The following is a 21,642-nucleotide window of genomic DNA, read 5'->3' on the forward strand; positions in this document are numbered from 1 at the left end:
TGTACTAAGCGCTTGGGAAGTACAAGTTGGCAACATATAGAGATGGTCCCTACTCAACAGTGGGCTCACAGTCTAGAAGGGGGACGCAGAGAACAAAACATAATAAAATAAAATAAATAGAATAAATATACACAAATAAAATAAATAGAGTAATAAATTCGTACAAACATATGGATATATGGGGTGAATGAGAGAGCGGAGTCAAGGTGGGAGCAGGGATTCCCATCCTCCGGTTCACAAGGTGGCTGAGCCACCTGGGTCCCCACACGGATGCAGCCTGCAGCGAGAAGCAGAGTGGCTTGGTGGGAAGAGCTCGGGCTTGGGAGTCATTCATTCACTCGTATTTATTGAGCCCTTACTGTGTGCAGAGCACTGTACTAAGCGCTTGGGAAGTCCAAGTCGGCAACATATAGAGATGGTCAATCAATCAATCAATCAATCGTATTTATTGAGCGCTTACTGTGTGCAGAGCACTGTACTAAGCGCTTGGGAAGTCCAAGTTGGCAACATATAGAGACAGTCCCTACCCAACAATCAATCAATCAATCAATCGTACTTATTGAGCGCTTACTGTTGCAAAGCACTGTACTAAGCGCTTGGGAAGTCCAAGTTGGCAACATATAGAGACAGTCCCTACCCAACAACGGGCTCACAGTCTAGAAGACAGAGGTCACGGGTTCCAATCCCACCTCTGCCAGTTGTCAGCTGTGTGACTTTGGGCTTCTTCCCTTCTCTGGACCTCAGTTCCCTCGTCTGGAAAATGGGGATGAAGACTGTGAGCCCCACGTGGGACAACCTGATCACCTTGTGTCTATCCCAGGGCTCAGAACAGTGCTTGGCACATAGCAAGAGTGGAATAAATTCCGGTATTATCATGATTATTGTGCTGGTGGCAGCGGGGGGGGCTGGAGAAGGCCTGGGGCCACGAGTCCCTCTGTCCCTTGGTGGTGGGACGAGGGCCTGGGGTCGCCCATCACTCTGTCTCCCTGTTGGGGGTCAGGGGGCCTGGGGTCGCCCCTCCCTCCCCCTCTCATTCATTCTATCGTATTTATTGAGCGCTTACTGTGGGCAGAGCACTGTACTAAGCGCTAAGGAAGTCCAAGTCGGCAACATCTAGAGACGGTCCCCACCCAACAGCGGGCTCACAGGCTAGAAGGGGGAGACAGACAACCAAACCAAACGTGTAGACAGGTGTCTAAACCGTCGGGATAAATAGACTTATAGGTAGATGCACATCATTAACGAAATAAATAGAAGGGTAAATACGTAACAAGTAAAATAAATAGAGTAATAAATCTGTCGAAATATATACCAGTGCTGTGCCCCCTCTCTCTCCCTCCGGGAGCAGGGTTCAGCTCCCGACGCCAGGCGAGCCCACCCCCCGGGGACCCGCTCCCACCCGCTGCCCCCCCACCCACTGGGGCCCGGACCGCCCGTGGGGGCAGGAGGGGGAAGGGGGCCAGTAGGGAGGAGGGGAAGGGGCGAGGGAGGAGGGGGAGCGGCGAGGGAGGAGGGGAGGGGGCGAGGAGGGAGGGGAGGGGGCGAGGAGGGAGGAGGGGAGGGGGCGAGGGGAGAGGGGAGGGGGCGAGGGAGGTGGAGAGGGGGCGAGGGAGGAGGGGAAGGGGTGAATCAATCAATCAATCAATCATCAGTCGTATTTATTGAGCGCTTACTGTGGGCAGAGCACTGGACTAAGCGCTTGGGAAGTCCAAGTTGGCAACATATAGAGACAGTCCCTACCCAACAGTGGGCTCACAGTCTAAAAGGGGGAGACGGAGAACAAAACCAAACGTACTAACAAAATAAAATAAATAGAATAGATATGTACAAGTAAAATAAATAAATAAATAAATAAATAGAGTAATAAATAGGTACAAACATATATACATATATACAGGTGCTGTGGGGAAGGGAAGGAGGTAAGACGGGGGGATGGAGAGGGGGACGAGGGGGGAGAGGAAGGAAGGGGCTCAGTGTGGGAAGGCCTCCTGGAGGAGGTGAGCTCTCAGTAGGGCCTTGAAGGGAGGAAGAGAGCTAGCTTGGCGGATGGGCAGAGGGAGGGCATTCCAGGCCCGGGGGATGACGTGGGCCGGGGGTCGATGGCGGGACAGGCGAGAACGAGGCCTAACGGTGAGGAGATCAGCGGCGGAGGAGCGGAGGGTGCGGGCTGGGCTGGAGAAGGAGAGAAGGGAGGTGAGGTAGGAGGGGGCGAGGGGATGGATGGACAGCCTGGAAGCCCAGGGGGAGGAGTTTCTGCCTGATGCCCAGATTGATTGGTAGCCACTGGAGATTTTTGAGGAGGGGAGTAATATGCCCAGAGCGTTTCTGGACAAAGATAATCCGGGCAGCAGCATGAAGTATGGATTGAAGTGGAGAGAGACACGAGGATGGGAGATCAGAGAGAAGGCTGGTGCAGTAGTCCAGACGGGATAGGATGAGAGCTTGAATGAGCAGGGTAGCGGTTGGGATGGAGAGGAAAGGGCGGATCTTGGCAATGTTGCGGAGCTGAGACCGGCAGGTTTTGGTGACGGCTTGGATGTAAGGGGTAAATGAGACAGCGGAGTCGAGGATGACACCAAGGTTGCGGGCCTGTGAGACGGGAAGGATGGTAGTGCCGTCCACAGTGATGGGAAAGTCAGGGAGAGGGCAGGGTTTGGGAGGGAAGACAAGGAGTTCAGTCTTGGACATGTTGAGCTCTAGGTGGCGGGCAGACATCCAGATGGAGATGTCCTGAAGGCAGGAGGAGATGCGAGCCTGGAGGGAGGGGGAGAGAGCCGGGGCAGAGATGGAGATCTGGGTGTCATCAGCGTAGAGATGATAGTTGAAGCCGTGGGAGCGAATGAGGTCACCAAGGGAGTGTGTGTAGATCGAGAACAGAAGGGGACCAAGCACTGAACCTTGGGGAACCCCCACAGTGAGGGGATGGGAGGGGGAGCCTGCAAAGGAGACTGGGAGGGGAGGGGGCGAGTAGGGAGGAGAGGAGGCGAGGGAGATGAGGAGGGGCAGCACCGGAAGGGACGCACTGCGCTCTCTGGTTGCCAGGAGACCGGGCTCAAACCACCCAAACAGGCCCAGTTCCCTTCTTCCCCCGCTCCGGTCCGGGGCCGTCGGTCCATCGGTCCATCGGTCCCTCGGTCCGTCCCTCCCTCCCTCCCTCCGTCCGTCATGTCGGACCTGGAGTCGAGCGAGCTGCGCAGCACCTTCCCGTCCTACGTGGCGGAAGGCGAGCGTCTGTACCTGTGCGGGAACTACCCCAAGGCCATCCAGAGCTTCAGCAATGTGAGTCCGCCCCGGCCCCCGGCCCCCGGCCCCCGGCAATCTGAAGCAGGGCGGGACAAGTGGCCAAGTCCCGGGCCACCAGGATCCGCAGGCTGGATGGGGATGGATTTATTTTTTGGCATTTGTTAAGCGCTTACTACGCGCAAAGCACTGTTCTAACCACTGGGGCGGATGCAAGGTGATCAGGTTGTCCCATCAATCAATCAATCAATCAATCGTATTTATTGAGCGCTTACTGTGGGCAGAGCACTGGACTAAGCGCTTGGGAAGTACAAGCTGGCAACATCTAGAGACAGTCCCTACCCAACAGTGGGCTCACAGTCTGGAAGGGGGAGACGGAGAACAAAACCAAACATACTAACAAAATAAAACAAATAGAATAGGTAGGTACAAGTAAAATAAATAGAGTAATAAATATGTACAAACATATATACAGGTGCTGTGGGGAAGGGAAGGAGTCCCATGTGGGGCTCACAATCTTAATTCCCATTTTACAGATGAGGGAAGCGAGGCACAGAAGAGTTGTGACTTACCCAAAGTCACACAGCTGACAAGCGGAGGGGCCGGGATTTGAACCCCTGACCTCTGACTCCCAAGCCCGTGCTCTTTCCACTGAGCCACGCTGCTTCCCTAGGGACTCATTCACTCTCTCCCCCTCTCCCATCTCCCCCAACCTCTCTCCCCCTCATTCCCTCTCTTCCTCTCTCCCCCCCTCCCTCTCTTCCCCCTCCCTCTCTCTCCCCATCTCCCCCTCTCTCCCCCATCCCTCTCTCTCCCCTTCTCTCCCCCCTCCCTCTCTCCTCCTCTCTCTCTTCCCCCACCCCATCTTCCCTGGGAAGGGGAAGAGGGAAGAGAAGACACCATCCCTGACGTCCAGGGGCTGTCAGCCAGCTAGGGGAGAAAGGCTTCCTGTTTCACAACTCCTGGGAAGGGACAAAGGGAAGAGGAGACCCTGAGAGGAGCAATCTCTCTCTCCCTTCCTCTCTCTCTCCCCCTCTCCCTCCCTTTCTTGCTCCCCCCGGGGAAGGGGAGAGGGAAGGGGAGACATCATCTCTGATGGGGTGGGGGGCTGTCAGCCAGATAGGGGTGAAAGACCACTTCTCTCACTCCTCCTGAGAAAAGGCAAAGAGGAGTCACCATCCCTAACATCCAGGGCCACAGAAAAGGCAAAGGGAAGAGGAGACTCCATCCTTAACATCTAGGGCCACAGAAATGGCAAAGGGAAGAGGAGACTCCATCCTTAACATCTAGGGCCACAGAAAAGGCATAGGGAAGAGGAGACTCCATCCTTAACATCTAGGGCCTGCTGGCCGAATGGGAGAGATGGCTCTGTTCGGCCTCCCACGCCCCAAGCTGGGCCCGTGGGACTGGAGAGAGACGGGGCCAAGGTTGGACTGTGCCCCCGGAAGGTGGCTAGCAGAGAGAAGGTTGGGGCCCACCCCCGTGGCCCACCAGCCCAGGACTGCAGCGTGGCTCAGTGGAAAGAGCTCGGGCTTTGGAGTCAGAGGTCAGGGGTTCAAATCCTGTCTCCCTCAATTGTCAGCTGTGTGACTTTGGGCAAGTCACTTCACTTCTCTGTGCCTCAGTTACCTCATCTGGAAAATGGGGATGAAGACCGTGAGTCCCACGTGGGGCAACCTGATCACCTTGTAACCTCCCCAGCGCTTAGAACAGTGCTTTGCAGATAGTAAGCGCTTAATAAATGCCATTATTAAAGTACCCTAACAATTATTATTTTTTAGACTGTGAGCCCACTGTTGGGTAGGGACTGTCTCTATATGTTGCCAATTTGTACTTCCCAAGCGCTTAGTACAGTGCTCTGCACATAGTAAGCGCTCAATAAATACGATTGATGAGGATGACTGAGCTGACCGGGCCCCTCCCCTGCTCCACCAGGCGCTGCTCCTTCAGACGGGTGACCGGAACTGCCTGGTGGCTCGCTCGCAGTGCTACCTGAAGCTGGGCGACGTGGAGAACTCACTCAAAGATGCAGAAGCCTCTCTCCAGAACGACAAGACCTTCTGGAAAGTGCGTTCCCCCCGACGACTCCCGCGGGTGCCCACGATGGACCGTCCCCTCGCTCTCCCCCACCACCATCCCCAGGTGGCTGGGGGTGGGCACCCCCAGTTCCTCACTGCTCCCCGGGCCCTGCCCTAACTCTCCCTCCAACACTCTCTCCCTCCTTCTCTTGCTCGTCCCTTCTTTCCTCCCTCCAGGGGCTCTTCCAGAAGGCAGAGACCCTGTACACTATGGGGGACTTTGAGTTTGCCCTGGTCTTCTACCACCGTGGCCTCACGCTGCGCCCAGAGATGCGGGAGTTCAAGGTTGGCATCCAGAAGGCCCAGGAGGCCATCAACAACTCCGTGGGAAGTAAGTGAGCCGGCCCAGCCCCAGGGAGGAGGCCGGGCTCGGGCCGGTCACTGGACGGGGCCCGAGCCGGGAGTGGGTTAACCCGAGGGCCAGCCACCAGTCCAGCCTGGATGACTGGCCCGTGGTGATTGACCGGCAGTGGATTGTGCCTTGGGAGAGCACGGTTCAACAGTGGCCCAGCCTCTCCCCAGTCCCACCCCTCAGGGCCCAGCTTGGTGCGTGGGAGACAGCCCAGGGGCTGCCCGGTAGACCTAGGAGCCGGGACACTCGGGTCCCATTTCCACCCACTGGAGCTCCATTCCCTACTGCAGGGGGAAACAGGAGGGGCACCCCTATGGGAGTGGGGAGTGAGGCAGATTCCCTCTGCCCTTCCCCGTGGGCAGCAAGAAAGGGAGGGAGAGAGGAAGCGAAATGATAATAATAATAATAATAATGGCATTTATTAAGCGCTTACTATGTGCAAAGCACTGCTGTAAGCGCTGGGGAGGTTACAAGGTGATCAGGTTGTCCCACGGGGGGCTGACAGTCTTAACCCCCGTTTTACAGATGAGGTAACAGACACAGAGAAGTTAAGCGACTTCATCGTCATCATCATCATCATCAATCGTATTTATTGAGCGCTTACCATGTGCAGAGCACTGTACTAAGCGCTTGGGAAGTACAAATTGGCAACATATAGAGACAGTCCCTACCCAACAGTGGGCTCACAGTCTAAAAGGTCCAGAGAGAGCGGGGGGAGGAAGGCAGAGGGAGCATGCCCAGAGATGGTGGGGTGGGGAGGTCCAGGGACAGCATCATCGTCATCCATCGTATTTATTGAGCGCTTACTATGTGCAGAGCACTGTACTAAGCGCTTGGGGAGTACAAACTGGCAACATACAGAGACAGTCCCTACCCAACAGTGGGCTCACAGTCTAAAAGGGGGAGACAGAGAACAAAACCAAACATATTAACAAAATAAAATAGATAGTACTTATTGCCCACTTGCCCGAAGTCACACAGCTGACAAGCGGCAGAGCCGGGATTTGAACCCTTGACCTCTGACTCCAAAGCCCGGGCTCTTCCCACTGAGCCACGCTGCTTCTGAGACTGTGGACAGCTTTGGCGTTAGGAATTCAGTATCTGAGGGGAAGGATGCACCTCAGTCCACATTTCCTCCAGCTGCCAGCCCTACGGCCCACTGTAGGGATCGCTCCCCTCAGGGTCTCCTCTTCCCTTTGTCCCTTCCCAGGAGGAGGGAAACAGGTGGAGAGAAGTAGGGAGCGGTCCCCGGCAGTTTGCTCTCCACCCCACGCCCCAAAAGGTCCCGAGACCCGGTCCCCGTGGGATCTCCCTCATTCCCCGGGCCTGGAATGCCCTCCCTCTGCCCATCCGCCAAGCTAGCTCTCTTCCTCCCTTCAAGGCCCTGCTGAGAGCTCACCTCCTCCAGGAGGCCTTCCCACACTGAGCCCCTTCCTTCCTCTCCCCCTCATCCCCCTCTCCATCCCCCCATCTTACCTCCTTCCCTTCCCCACAGCACCTGTATATATGTATATATGTCTGTACATATTTTTTTACTCTATTTATTTATTTATTTAATTTATTTGTACATATCTATTCTATTTATTTTATTTTGTTAGTATGTTTGGTTTTGTTCTCTGTCTCCCCCTTTTAGACTGTGAGCCCACTGTTGGGTAGGGACTGTCTCTATATGTTGCTGATTTGTACTTCCCAAGCGCTTAGTACAGTGCTCTGCACATAGTAAGCGCTCAATAAATACGATTGATGATGATCTCCCCAGCCCCCACCAGATCACGCCGATGTAACGGGGGTGGTGAGACCGGACAAGAGCTGAGAATATCTGAGGTCTCCGTGCATGGGTTGGGGAGAGAGACTTGGGAGCAACGGGGTGATGGGTTACTCATCATCATCATCCTCAATCGTATTTATTGAGCGCTTACTGTGTGCAGAGCATTGTACTAAACGCCGTGCTCATGTGAGTTCTAATCCCGGCTCTGCCGCTTACCTGCTGTGTGACTGTGGGCAAGTCACTTCACTTCACCGTGCCTCGGTCACCTCATCGGTAAAATGGAGACGGAGACTGTGAGCCCCGCACGGGACAGGGACCGCGTCCAACTCGATTTGCTTGTATCCACCGCGGTGCTTGGAACAGTGCCTGGAACAAAGTAAGTGCTTAACAAATACCATTATTATTGTTATTATTATTTGAGTGCCCCCTATATAGGTCCTCATCCACAGTCCAAGCTGCGGCCCCGAGTTCACCCTGCCTGCCCTGGTCTCTGAGGCCCAAACTCCGCCCTGCCCACCCCTGCAGCTGCAGCCTGCCCTGGGGAGCAGGGTCGGTCCAGCTTTATCATCATCATCATCATCAATCGTATTTATTGAGCGCTTACTATGTGCAGAGCACTGTACTAAGCGCTTGGGAAGTACAAATTGGCAACATAGAGAGACGGTCCCTACCCAACAGTAGGCTCACAGTCTAAACGGGGGAGACAGAGAACAGAACCAAACATACCAACAAAATAAAATAAGTAGGATAGAAATGTACAAGTAAAATAAATAAATAAATAGAGTAATAAATATGTACAACTATATATACATATATACAGGTGCTGTGGGGAAGGGAAGGAGGTAAGACGGGGGGATGGAGAGGGGGACGAGGGGGAGAGGAAAGAAGGGGCTCAGTCTGGGAAGGCCTCCTGGAGGAGGTGAGCTCTCAGCAGGGCCTTATCATCATCATCATCATCATCATCATCATCATCATCATCATCATCAATCGTATTTATTGAGCGCTTACTATGTGCAGAGCACTGTACTAAGCGCTTGGGAAGTACAAATTGGCAACATAGAGAGACGGTCCCTACCCAACAGTGGGCTCACAGTCTAAAAGGGGGAGACAGAGAACAAAACCAAGCATGCTAACAAAATAAAATAAATAGAATAGATATGTACAAATAAATAGAGTAATAAATATGTACAAACATATATACATGTTCTGGCGGGCAGACAGGGTGGAAGTGGGTTAGGAAGTCCCGGCTTGTCACCTGGCCGCCGCCACCACAGACTTGGCCTCCTGGGAGCTGCCCAGTTGGTCTTGCTTGCCTCTTTGCCCCCGGGCCCGGAGCTGAGCCCGCTTTCAGGATCCAAAGCAAGGTGGGGTGGCACCAGTGGCACCGGCGGTGGGTGGCGGGGAGCTAAGCTGACTGCCACTCGTTAGCCGAGCCCGCTCCTTGACTCTCCCCCACCCCGCTCCCACCCCCAGGCCCGTCCTCCATCCAACTGGAGAACAAGGGAGACATCTACTTCCTGAGCAAGCAGGCGGAGGTAAGGGCGCTGCCGGGGGCACCTCCCTCTCCCCCACCTTCCCCGGCCCCCCGTGGGCTATGGTTGGGCCCGGCTCGGAGAAGAATCGCTGCCCAGGCTGAGCTGTGGCCTGTCCCGGGCCGGGGGGCTGCAGCTCATGGGATTTTGGGGGGTTTTCCCAGCCACAACCTGCTTTTCATTCATTCATTCATTCATTCATTCATTCATTCACTCATCATCATCATCAATCGTATTTATTGAGCGCTTACTAGGTGCAGAGCACTGTTCTAAGCGCTTGGGAAGTACAAATTGGCAACATAGAGAGACAGTCCCTACCCAATAGTGGGCTCACAGTCTAAAAATTCATTCATTCACTCAATGGTATCATGGCTCAGTGGATATAATAATCAATCAATCAATCAATCAATCAATCGTATTTATTGAGCGCTTACTATGTGCAGAGCACTGTACTAATAATGATGGCATTTATTAAGCGCTTACTATGTGCAAAGCACTTCTCTAAGAGCTGGGGGAGGTTACAAGCTGATCAGGTTGTCCCCCGGCGGGCTCACAGTCTTCATCCCCATTTTCCAGATGAGGGCACTGAGGCGCAGAGAAGTGAAGGGAACTTGCCCAAAGTCATACAGCTAATAATTGGCGCGGGCTTGGGAGTCAGAGGTCAGGGGTTCTAATCCCGGCTCTGCCACGTGTCTGGGACCGTCTCTATACGTTGCCAACTTGGACTTCCCAGGCGCTTAGTACAGCGCTCTGCACACAGTAAGCGCTCAATAAATACGATTGAATGAATGAATGAATGTCTGCTGTGTGACCTTGGGCAAGTCACTTAACTTCTCTGAGCCTCAGTTACCTCATCTGTAAAATGGGGAATAAGACCAGGAGCTCCACGTGGGGCAACCTGATCACCTTGTATCCCCCCAGCTCTTAGAACAGTGCTTCGTGCATAGTAAGCGCTTAACAAATGCCATTATTATTATTATTATTATTATTATTATTATTATTATTATTACTGAGCGCTTACTGTGTGCAGAGCACTGTACCAAGCACTTGGAAAGTACAATTCAGCAACAGATAGCGACAATCCCTACCCAACAGTGGGCTCACAACAACAACAATCGTATTTATTGAGCGCTTACTGTGTGCAGAGCACTGTACTAAGCGCTTGGGAAGTACAAATTGGCAACATATAGAGACAGTCCCTGCCCAACAGTGGGCTCACAGTCTAAAAGGGGGAGACAGAGAACAAAACCAAATATACTAACAGAATAAAATAAATAGAATAGATAGGTACAAGTAAAATAAATAAATAAATGGAGTAATAAATATGTCTAAAAGGGGGAGACAGAGAACAAAACCAAACAAGTTAGAGAAGCAGTGTGGCTCAGTGGAAAGAGCGCGGGCTTTGGAGTCAGAGGTCATGGGTTCAAATCCCGGCTCCTCCACTGATTAGCTGTGTGACTTTGGGCAAGTCACTTCACTTCTCTGTGCCTCAGTGACCTAGAATTAGAAGCAGCGTGGCTCCGTGGAAAGAGCCCGGGCTTTGGAGTCAGAGGTCATGGGTTCAAATCCTGGCTCCGCCTGTGTGACTTTGGGCAAGTCATTTAACTTCTCTGGGCCTCAGTTACCTCATCTAATGAATGAATAAAATGGTCTTGGAGCCCCCCGTGGGGCAACTTGATTACCTTGTATCTACCCCAGCGGTTAGAACAGTGCTTTCTAGACTGTGAGCCCACTGGTGGGTAGGGACCATCTCTATATGCGGCTTTGGAGTCAGCGGTCATGTGTTCGAATCCTGGCTCCGCCACATGTCTGCTGTGTGACCTTGGGCAAGTTACTTCTCTGAGCCTCAGTTACCTCATCTGTAAAATGGGGATTAAGACTGTGGAGGTTACAAGGTGATCACGTTGTCCCACGGGCGGGGGGGGCTCACAGAGAAGCAGCGTGGCTCGGTGGAAAGAGCCCGGGCTTTGGAGTCAGAGGTCATGGGTTCAAATCCCGGCTCCGCCGCTTCTCAGCTGGGTGACTTTGGGCAAGTCACTTCACTTCTCTGGGCCTGAGTGACCTATAATTAGAAGCAGCGTGGCTCAGTGGAAAGAGCCCGGGCTTTGGAGTCAGAGGTCATGGGTTCAAATCCCGGCTCCGCCGCTTCTCAGCTGTGTGACTTTGGGCAAGTCACTTCACTTCTCTGGGCCTGAGTGACCTATAATTAGAAGCAGCGTGGCTCAGTGGAAAGAGCCCGGGCTTTGGAGTCAGAGGTCATGGGTTCCAATCCCGGCTCCGCCACTTGTCAGCTGGGTGACCTTGGGCAAGTCACTTCACTTCTCTGGGCCTCATCTGTCAAATGGGGCTGTTGAGTAGGGACCGTCTCTATATGCTGCCAACTTGTACTTCCCAAGTGCTTAGTACAGTGCTCTGCACACAGTAAGTGCTCAATAAATACGATTGAATGAATGAATGAATAAATACGATTGAATGAATGGATGAAGACCGTGAGCCCCCCGTGGGACAACATGATCACCTTGTAACAACCCCAGAGCTTAGAACAGTGCTTTGCACAGAGTAAGCACTTAATAAATACCATTCATTCATTCATTCAAAAGTATTTATTGAGCACTTACTGTGGGAAGAGCACTGTACTGAGCTCTTGGGAAGTACAAGTTGGCAACATATAGAGACGGTCCCTACCCAACAGCCCCATTTGACAGATGAGGCCCAGAGAAGTGAAGTGACTTGCCCAAGGTCACCCAGCTGACAAGTGGCGGAGCTGGGATTGGAGACGGTCCCTACCCAACAATGGGCTCACGGTCTAAAAGGGGGAGACAGACAACAAAACAAAACATATTAACAAAACAAACAGAATAGTAAATATGTACAAGTAAAATAAATAGAGTAATAAATTTGTACAGACATATATACAGGTGCTGTGGGGAGGGGAAGGAGGTAAGGCCGGGGGTGGGGGTTGGGGGGGAGAGGAGGGAGAGGGCTCAGTGTGGGAAGGCCTCCTGGAGGAGGTGAGCTCTCAGTAGGGCTTTGAAGGGAGGAAGAGAGCTAGTTTGGCGGATGTGTGGAGGGAGGGCATTCCAGGCCAGTGGGGCACGTGGGCCGGGGGTCGACGGCGAGATTATTATTATACCATTATTATTATTATTATTATTATCTCAGCCAAGGAACCCCTGGACCGAACGTCAGCCGCCGGGAGGGATCCCCAGGGAACCTTGGTAGCGGGCCCTGGCCCTGGTGGTGGCCTGGCCTATAATAATAATAATAATAATGATGGCATTTATTAAGCGCTTACTATGTGCAAAGCACTGTTCTAAGCGCTGGGGAGGTTACAAGGTGATCAGGTTGTCCCACTGGGGGCTCGCCAGCCCAACCTTCCGGAGGCCAGCGGCCCAAAGGGGAGGTGGTGTCCGGCTGCAGTCTGAGGCCACCTCCTTAATAATAATAATAATGATGATGGTATTTGTTATGCGCTTACTACGTGCAAAGCACTGTTCTAAGCGCTGGGGAGGTTACATGGTGATCAGGTTGTCCCACGGGGGGGGCTCACGGTTTTAATCCCCATTTTCCAGATGAGGTCACTGAGGCCCAGAGAAGTGAAGCGACTTGCCCGAAGTCACACAGCTGACAGTTGGCAGAGCCGGGACTTGAACCCATGACCTCTAACTCCAAAGCCCGGGCTCTTTCCACCGAGCTTCCTTTCCTTCCCGCTTCCCTTCCCCGCTGGCTAGGAAATAGCGTAGGCGAGGTGGCGGGGACCGGGAGGGTCAGATCCGGCTCCAGGACTGCCCCGGCCACGACCCACCGCCGCACCACTCTCCCTCTGCCCTGCCAGAGTAAGATGGCCCAGCAGAAACCCCTCGTGAGGCCCTTCCGCCCGGTTCCCGAGGAGCAACGGAGGGGCAAGGATTCCCAAAAGAGCCAGAAGGCCACGCGCCAGCTGCTGGGGGAGCTGTACGTGGACAAGGAGTTCCTGGAGAAACTCCGCCAGGACAAAGGTGGGCCCCGAGGGCACGAGGCATCTCCCCCTCGCCCGCCCGCACCAACCACCACTCCTGAACCCCCACCCTGCCTAGCCTCACGGGCACAGCCCCGGGCTTCCAGTGAGCAGGAGAGCGGGGGTCTTCCCCCAGCACGTGGCTGCTGTGCGGCCTTGGGTACGTCCCTGAGCCTGGCTCGCCCTCCTGTCACACGGGGGGCAACCTTTCTGCCCACCACAGTGAGCTTCATCACCTCTCGGGCCACCCTGTGTGCCCCGCTGATAGCTCCAGGCTCTCCAACTGGGCTCTTCTCGGCCGAGGAACCGAGACGGGGAAATGGGGGACCCCCTACGCGCTCCTTCTGGTCCACAGGGTTCTGGGGCTCACTGCCAAGCTGCAGCCCCAGAGTTGTATGCCCTGCCCATGCCCCTGCCCGCCTCGGGAGAAATAGGCCAGGCCTTCGGGGTTCCCCCCAGTGACATCACCATCATCAAAATTGGGCCTTTTCTTAAATGCTTACTATGGGTCGAGCACTGTGCCCAGCACTGGGGCAGATGGTCAGGCACACTCCCTGCCCCACACGAGGCTCACTGTCTAAGGGAGAGGGAGAACAGGTGGGGAAACTGAGGCCTAGAGATGTGAAGTGCCTTGCCCAAGGTCACATCGCGGGCAAGTGGAGAGGGGCTGGGATTAGATCCCAGGTCTCCTGACTCCCAGGCGGGAGCCTTTCCACTAGGCTCTGCTGCCCGCCGGGCATCCAGACCCCCAGATGAGGTTCAGCCGGTTGGGCCGGGCCCCCCGTGCTCTGCCACGGGGCTGGCTAGTAGGCCTGTGCCCCCATCCCCTCCCACGGCCCCGGCCTGGCTCTCGGGGGACGAGCTCTCCACCTGAGGCCAGACTCGGGCCGGTTCCCTCCTGCCGGCCCCCGAGCCCTTCCCTTCCCCCCGGGAGCCCCCGCTCCCGCTAGCTTGCCCGCCTTGCAGAACTGATGAAGAGCCCCATGAAGGAGGGCACCACGGTGGAGTACCTCGTCACCAGCGGCCTCAAGTACCTGGACATGCGTACCAACTTCTGGCGGCAGCAAAAACCCATCTACGCCCGGGAGAGGGAACGGAAGCTGCTGCGGCGCAAGTGGATGCGGGACCGCTCACAGCACCCGGCCGACCTGGCCAGGTACATCCTCAAGAGCCTCGAGGACATCGACATGCGTAGGTGGAAGAGGCCGCGAGCAGCCCGGGCCGCTGCCTCTGCTGGCTTGACCCTCCCCCCGAGCCCCGCTCCAGTCCCCTGGCTTCCTCGTCCCCATTGAGCTGGCCCCATCTCTCACCCCACTCTCAATCAATCAATCAATCATATTTATTGAGCGCTTACTAGGCGCTTGGGAAGTACAAGCTGGCTCCCTCCCTCCGCCCACCTCCTCTTCCCCAGACCTCATCCTTCTAGCCTGATGGGTAGGGACCGTCTATGTCGCCAGCTTGTACTTCCAGTGCTCTGCACCCAGTAAGCGCTCGATAAATACGATTGAATGAATGAATGAATCCTTACCCTCCATCACACATCTCCAAGAAGCCTGCCCGCCTTACCCCGTCCGGCTCCGGTTACTCTGACCACTGGATTTCCCCTCACACTGTTGTTCCTGGCTTGGTGGGAGTCTCCCATTAGCCTGGCAGGCCCCGTCTTCTCCCCGCGTCTCAGTGCCCAGCTGCGTGTCCGCACGTGGGTGCGTGTCAGCGAACCCCTTCTCCTCCGTTCGCCTGGTAGGCCCCGGCGGGAAGGGCGGTGTCTTTTGGCTCCCACCAAGGCTGCCCATTTTACCCCCAGTGTTAATGAGCGGCTGCGCCGAGGGCAGCTACCGGAAGGCAGAGAAGGTGCTGAAGAAGGTGCAGGGGTGGAAACAGGAAGAGGTGCCCAACAAGGAGGAGGTGGTGGGCAACCTGCACAGCTGCATCGGGAACGCGCAGATGGAGCTGGGCCAGATGGGGGCCGCCCTGCAGAGCTACCGGAGGGAACTGGACATCGCCAGGCAGTGGTGAGGGCCCGGGGGTGGGGGGCAATGTGCGGACAGTTGGGGCGGGGAGGGACGGGGCCCAACCCCTGGCCTAGAGGGAGCGGCCAGTAAAGCCTTTCATCCCCATGAGGGACCAGTCTCGCCCCTCATCTCCGCGGGAGGGGGGCTGCCAGCCTAGCCCCTTATCTCCAAGGTGGCAGGGGTGTCCAGTCTACTTCCTCCCTGCGGCGGGGGCGGCCAGTCTAGTCCCTCATCCCACCCGGCGGAGATGTCTTGTGGATCGAGCCCCTCATCCCAGCGTGGGGAGGGCGGCGTGTCCTATCTACTGAACGCGCTTGAGCTCTGCGGGGGACGTGGGGGCTGCCTGCTTATCTGCCTGCCGTTGGAAGGGGAGGAAGGAAGGAAGGAGCCGCCGCTTGCCCCCCACCCACCCCCACCGCCCCCCTAACCCTCCACTGTCTTGAACGCTGCTTGTACTTCCCAAGCGCTTAGTACAGTGCTCTGCACACAGTAAGCGCTCAATAAATACGATTGATTGATTGATTGATTGCGACATTCCCTGGACAGTTGGGGCAGGGTAGCCCCGAGCCCTTAATCAGGGGAAGCCTGGAGCAGCAGGGGACTGTGATGAGTCTCCCCCGACTCTCCACTGTCCCTCAGCAACCTTCCTGACTCCGAGTCCCGCGCCCTGGACAACATTGGCCGCGTGTACGCAAAGCTTGGGAAATTCCAGCAAGCCATCGCCACGTGAGTGCCCCTCCACGCCAGCCCCGAGCGGGGCCCAACTCTCCTGCCCTTGGGGGGTTGCCAGTCTGGAGGGAGGACAGGACGCACGTGCCTATGAGCCACACCGGTACCTTTCATCGTGGAACCGTTAAAGGCGGTCACCTGGACTCCGGGTGGGATGGGTGGGGGCGGCTCTATGAGGAGGCGAGGGCAGACTTAGATGTGCCCTCAATCGATCAATCGCATTTATTGAGCGCTTACTGTGTGCAGAGCACTGTACTAAGCTCTTGGGAAGTGTGTTGGCAACATATAGAGCGCTCCGCCAGCCCCCTTCCTTGAGGATGCTCCGATTTCAGGATCTTTCCGAGGCCTTGTCTCAGCTCCCTGTGTGTCCCCTGGGCAGACACTGTGGGGGGGGGGACGTGAAGGGAAGCCAGAGGTACCCCCCTCTGCTCTCCAGGTGGGAAGAGAAGATCCCGCTGGCCCGGATGAGCCTGGAGAAGACGTGGCTTTTCCACGAGATCGGCCGCTGCTACCTGGAGCTGGGTAGAGCAGCGGAGGCCCAGGCCTACGGGGCACGGTCCCTGCAGGCCGCCGAAGAAGAGGGGGATGTCGAGTGGCAGCTCAACGCCAACATCCTGGTGGCCCAGGCCCAAGGTAGGGGCAAGGCCTCCCTCCCGCCTCCCGAGCCTGGCACCGACTGGCTTACTCGGTCCCCGGTGCAGGCCGGAGATTGGGGTAGTGCCCTCCGAGCCTGTGCTCCCCACACTGGTTGGGCTGCATGGACCCCCGGGGCGCTTTCTACCCTCTCATTCATTCATTCATTCATTCAGTCGTATTTATTGAGCGCTTACTGTGTGCAGGGCACTGTACTAAGCGCTTGGAAAGTACAATACAGCAACAAAGAGAGACAGTCCCTGCTCACAACAGGCTCACAGTCTGGCGGGGGCGGGCAGACATCGATGCAAGTAACTAGGCATCAATATAAATAAATAGAATTATAGATGTAGAGATGAGCCCACTGTCGGGTAGGGACTATATATGTTGCCAACTTGGACTTCCCAAGCGCTTAGTACAGTGCTCTGCAAATACGCTCAGCAAATACGATTGATTGATTGTGGGGCGCGGAATGGTGGGAAGAGCAAAGGAAGTGAGTTGTGGTGATGTGGAAGGGAGGGGGTGCTGAGGAAAAGGGGGCTTAGTCTGGGAAGGCCTCTTGGAGGAGGTGAGCCTTCAATAATCATCATAATGGCATTTATTCAGTGCTTACTATAATAATAACGATGGCATTTATTGAGCGCTTACTACGTGCAAAGCACTGTTCTAAGCTAAGCTCTCCAGATCTGAGTACAAGGTGGCCACTGTAGTCCAGCCCACAGTGTCGCCCGCCCTGCCTTTGTGGTCTGGGCTTCCAGCATGTCCCGCTCAGGGAGGCCACGTGAAAGTCGGGGGAGGAACCGGCTTCATATTGCAGATTTGGCCTCGCGGGGCTTTCCGGGGTCCGCACTCTCCCCTTTGCGGTGTAGCCAGCGGGGTCCGGACAGTGACTTTCTCCTGGCCCCTCTCACTTGTAGCGCGTCCTTTTTCTCTCCCCTCACAGTGAAGCTGAAGGACTTCGAGGCCGCCGTTACCAACTTTGAGAAGGCTCTGGAGTGGGCAAAATTGGTGCACAACTGCACGGCGCAGAAGGCCATCATCAGCGTGCGTGGCCCCTGGAGATGTTTGGGGAGGGGGGAAGGAGAGAGGGTGAGAGGGAGCTGGCCCCAGGGCTCCACTCGTGTGTAACAACAGAGTGGGAGTCCAGCAATCCATCAGTGGTACGAGTCAGTGCTTTCTGTGTGCACAGCACTGTACTAAGCGCTTGGGAGAGTACGATATAGCACAGTTGGTAGACACATTCCTTGCCCACAAAGAACTTGCAGTCTAGAGGGGGTGACAGACATTAGATAAATACATTACCGGAGATGTATATGAGGGTGGGGTGACTATCAAGTGCTTAAAGGGTGCTGATTAATAATAATAATAATAGTAATGGCATTTATTAAGCGCTTACTATGTGCAAAGCACTGTTCTAAGCGCTGGGGAGGTTACAAGGCGATCAGGTTATCCCACGGGGGGCTCACAGTCTTAATCCCCATTTTTACAGATGAGGGAACTGAGGCCCAGAGAAGGGAAGCGACTTGCCCAGAGTCACACAGCTGACAAGTGGCAGAGCCGGGATTTGAACCGATGACCTCTGACTCCAAAGCCCGGGCTCTTTCCACTGAGCCACAATAGTAGCATTTTTTAAGCGCTTACTATGGGCCAAGCACAGAGAAGCAGCGTGGCTCGGTGGAAAGAGCCCGGGCTTTGGAGTCAGAGGTCACGGGTTCAAATCCCGGCTCCGCCAATTGTCAGCTGTGTGACCTTGGGCGAGTCACTTAACTTCTCCGTACCTCAGTTCCCTCATCTGGAAAATGGGGGTTAAGACTGTGAGCCCCCCGTGGGACAAACTGATCACCTTGTAACCTCCCCAGCGCTTAGAACAGTGCTTTGCACATAGTAAGTGCCTAATAAATGCCATTATTATTATCATTATTATTATCTAAGTGCATTGGGGAAGCAGCGTGGCTCAGTGGAAAGAGCCCGGGCTTTGGAGTCAGAGGTCACAGGTTCAAATCCCGGCTCCGCCAATTGTCAGCTGTGTGACCTTGGGCGAGTCACTTAACTTCTCCGTGCCTCAGTTCCCTCATCTGGAAAATGGGGGTTAAGACTGTGAGCCCCCCGTGGGACAACCTGATCACCTTGTAACCTCCCCAGAGCTTAGAACAGTGCTTTGCACATAGGAAGCACTTAATAAGAGCCCACTGTTGGGTAGGGACTGTCTCTATATGTTGCCAATTTGTACTTCCCAAGCGCTTAGTACAGTGCTCTGCACATAGTAAGCGCTCAATAAATACGATTGATGATGATGATGACGATGACAAATGCCATTATCATCATTATTATTATCTAAGTGCATTGGGGAAGCAGCGTGGCTCAGTGGAAAGAGCCCGGGCTTTGGAGTCAGAGGTCATGCCTTCAAATCCCGGCTCCGCCAACTGTCAGCCGCGTGACTTTGGGCAAGTCACTTCTCTGGGCCTCAGTTCCCTCATCGGTAAAACGGGGATTAAAACTGTGAGCCCCCCATGGGGCAAACTGATCGCCTTGCAGCGCTTAGAACGCGGTTTTGCACATAGTAAGCGCTTAGCAAATACCATCATTATTATAGGTGATGCGGAAGGGAGAGGGAGGTGGGAAAAGAAGGCTTGATTAGGGACAGGCTTGGGAAGTGGCAGGGCCAGGGGATCACCTCTGCCTCAGTGGACCCTGCCTTCCCCAGGCCCTGGACGAAACCAACAGGGGCATCATGGAGGAGCTGCGGGCTGCGGGTTTTGGCGACATGGCCAAGTACAAGAGAGGCTTCGTCAAAGGTAGGTGCCACCCTTGCCCCCGGTCCTGCCTTTTCTCCCTGCTGGGCTGCAGCGGATGTGAGGGAGGGAGCCCGATCCGCTCCCTAGCCCCAAGAGCCCCGTCACTCGGGCCGCAGGCAAGCATCTCCCTGAGTCAATCAGGCAGAGGTATTTATTGAGCACTCCCTGTGTGCAAAGCACTGTACTAAGCACTTGGAGAGCGTAAGTGTAGTCTAAGTATAGTCTTCTAGACTGTGAGCCCACTGTTGGGTAGGGACCGTCTCTATACGTTGCCAATTTGTACTTCCCAAGCGCTTAGTACAGTGCCCTGCACATAGTAAGTGCTCAATAAATACGATTGATGATGATGTTGCCAACTTGTCCTTCCCAAGCGCTCAGTCCAGTGCTCTGCACACAGTAAGCGCTCAATAAATACGATTGATGATGATGATGATGTTGCCAACTTGTACTTCCCAAGCGCTCAGTCCAGTGCTCTGCCCACAGTAAGCGCTCAATAAATACGATTGATTGATTGTTGGGTAGGGACTGTCTCTATATGTTGCCAACTTGGACTTCCCAAGCGCTCAGTCCAGTGCTCTGCCCACAGTAAGCGCTCAATAAATACGATTGATTGATTGATTGTTGGGTAGGGACTGTCTCTATATGTTGCCAACTTGGACTTCCCAAGCGCTCAGTCCAGTGCTCTGCCCACAGTAAGCGCTCAATAAATACGATTGATTGTTGGGTAGGGACTGTCTCTATATGTTGCCAACTTGGACTTCCCAAGCACTCAGTCCAGTGCTCTGCCCACAGTAAGTGCTCAATAAATACGATTGATTGATTGTTGGGTAGGGACTGTCTCTATATGTTGCCAACTTGGACTTCCCAAGCGCTCAGTCCAGTGCTCTGCCCACTGTAAGCGCTCAATAAATACGATTGATTGTTGGGTAGGGACTGTCTCTATATGTTGCCAACTTGGACTTCCCAAGCGCTCAGTCCAGTGCTCTGCACACAGTGAGCGCTCAATAAATACGACTGAATGAATGAACGATACAACGGGGAACCTGAGAGACAAGGGGCAGAGACAAAATCTTCCTGACAGCCATGTGCCCGAAAACACACACTCATCAGCACGCGCTAACACGCACGAACCCACGTCCACATGTCCCTCAGCGCCCACGAATACACCCGCCCCCGTCCACCCGGGAACGCGCTTGGGCCCGCGTCCCCGGGAGCAGAGCCCGAGCGCTTGATCCTCCCGGGCTCCCGGTGCCAACTCTCCCCTCCCTGGATCCCCTTTGGTTTTCCAGAGGGGGAATCGAGCAGCACCGCAGACAAACCCAGGCTGGCTGACGGCGAGGGAGGGCAGGGGCCGCAGAGGGAGCAGGAGGGGGCCAAGCCGGGGAAGGACGGAGGAGGAGGAGCAGCTGAAGAGGCAGAGAGTGGGGCAGAGGACACCGGGGCCCCTGAGCAGGCCGAAGGAGGAGAAGAGGGGGAGACTGCACCTTTGGGGGACGGTGGAGTAGAGGGGGAGTCCGCGCCATCCAAGGACGGGGACGCCGTGCCATCGAGGGACGGTGATTTGGCTGAATGAGGCTGGGGGTAGCAGCGCGGGGCCAGCCCGCGGCCTCCCGCAAATAAATATACACGGTCTCACCTTGGCGCTGGGCAGCGTGTTTTCTTTTTCTTCTTTGTTTCCATGCGGCCCCCTCCCAAGTCTCACGCTTCCATGGCTGCCCCAGAAAGCGGGCGACGGCCAGTGCTTGATGGAGACCGCCGGTCCCAGTCCCAGTTCCTCGCCCGGAGGCTCGGGCCCACGCCACACCAGGGTGCCGGGGGAAAATGAGGCCAAAAGTCCTGCGCTTTCTCCCCAGAGGCCCATTGGGAGCCTCAGCTGCTCCCGGCCAAGTGGGGAGAAGGAAGGATGAAGAGGCCGCCAAAGGTAGCGGAGACCCTGTCGGTTTGGAGCCCTTTTTTCTAGGCCGGAGGAGTGGGACCCTTGTGGCAATAGGATACAAGAATCCATTCTAGACTGTGAGCCCGTTGTTGGGTAGGGACCGTCTCTCTATGTTGCCAACTTGTCCTTCCCAAGCGCTTAGTCCAGTGCTCCGCACACAGTAAGCGCTCAATAAATACGACAATGAATGAATGAACGTGGGACCCCGCGGGAACCCGCTCCAGGCCTCAGGCTGCCATAATAATAATAGTGGTATTTGTTAAGCACTTACTATGTGCCAGGCATATGTACTAAGGTACTGGAGTGGAGCCAGCGCTTAGAACAGGGCTTTGCACAGAGTAAGCGCTTAATAACAATCAGTCAATCGTATTTATTGAGCGCTTACTGTGTGCAGAGCACTGTACTAAGCGCTTGGGAAGTACAAGTCGGCAACACATAGAGACAGTCCCTACCTAACAGCGGGCTCACAGTCTAGAAGGGGGAGACAGAGAACAAAACCAAATACTAACAAAATAAAATAAATAGAATAGATATGTACAAGTAAGATAAATAGAGTAATAAATGTGTGCA

At 55.0% G+C, this 21,642-nt stretch overlaps 1 protein-coding gene across 1 annotated transcript; it reads left to right on the forward strand.

The window, feature by feature from the left end:
- The first annotated feature begins 3,161 nt into the window (after positions 1-3,161).
- On the forward strand, positions 3,162-20,792 carry ODAD4 (outer dynein arm docking complex subunit 4). Its single transcript, XM_038754095.1, has 12 exons — positions 3,162-3,279; positions 5,176-5,307; positions 5,496-5,649; positions 8,912-8,973; positions 12,806-12,968; positions 13,934-14,158; positions 14,772-14,979; positions 15,619-15,705; positions 16,145-16,341; positions 17,285-17,385; positions 19,046-19,136; positions 20,426-20,792. Exons 1-12 carry the CDS (start codon positions 3,166-3,168, stop codon positions 20,707-20,709), a joined length of 1,818 nt encoding a protein of 605 aa, XP_038610023.1. The 5' UTR covers positions 3,162-3,165; the 3' UTR covers positions 20,710-20,792.
- The last annotated feature ends 850 nt before the right edge of the window (positions 20,793-21,642 follow it).

The sequence above is a fragment of the Tachyglossus aculeatus genome, chromosome 11 (assembly GCF_015852505.1).
Source record: "Tachyglossus aculeatus isolate mTacAcu1 chromosome 11, mTacAcu1.pri, whole genome shotgun sequence".
NCBI lineage: Eukaryota > Metazoa > Chordata > Mammalia > Monotremata > Tachyglossidae > Tachyglossus > Tachyglossus aculeatus.

Bases quoted from the DNA above. Each gene is read 5' to 3' on its own strand.
- ODAD4 (XM_038754095.1), top strand. From the start codon at position 3,166: ATGTCGGACCTGGAGTCGAGCGAGCTGCGCAGCACCTTCCCGTCCTAC. The intron at 14,980-15,618 runs GTGAGGGCCCGG...ACTGTCCCTCAG, and splicing joins CTGGACATCGCCAGGCAGTG to CAACCTTCCTGACTCCGAGT. The intron at 16,342-17,284 runs GTAGGGGCAAGG...CTCCCCTCACAG, and splicing joins CCTGGTGGCCCAGGCCCAAG to TGAAGCTGAAGGACTTCGAG.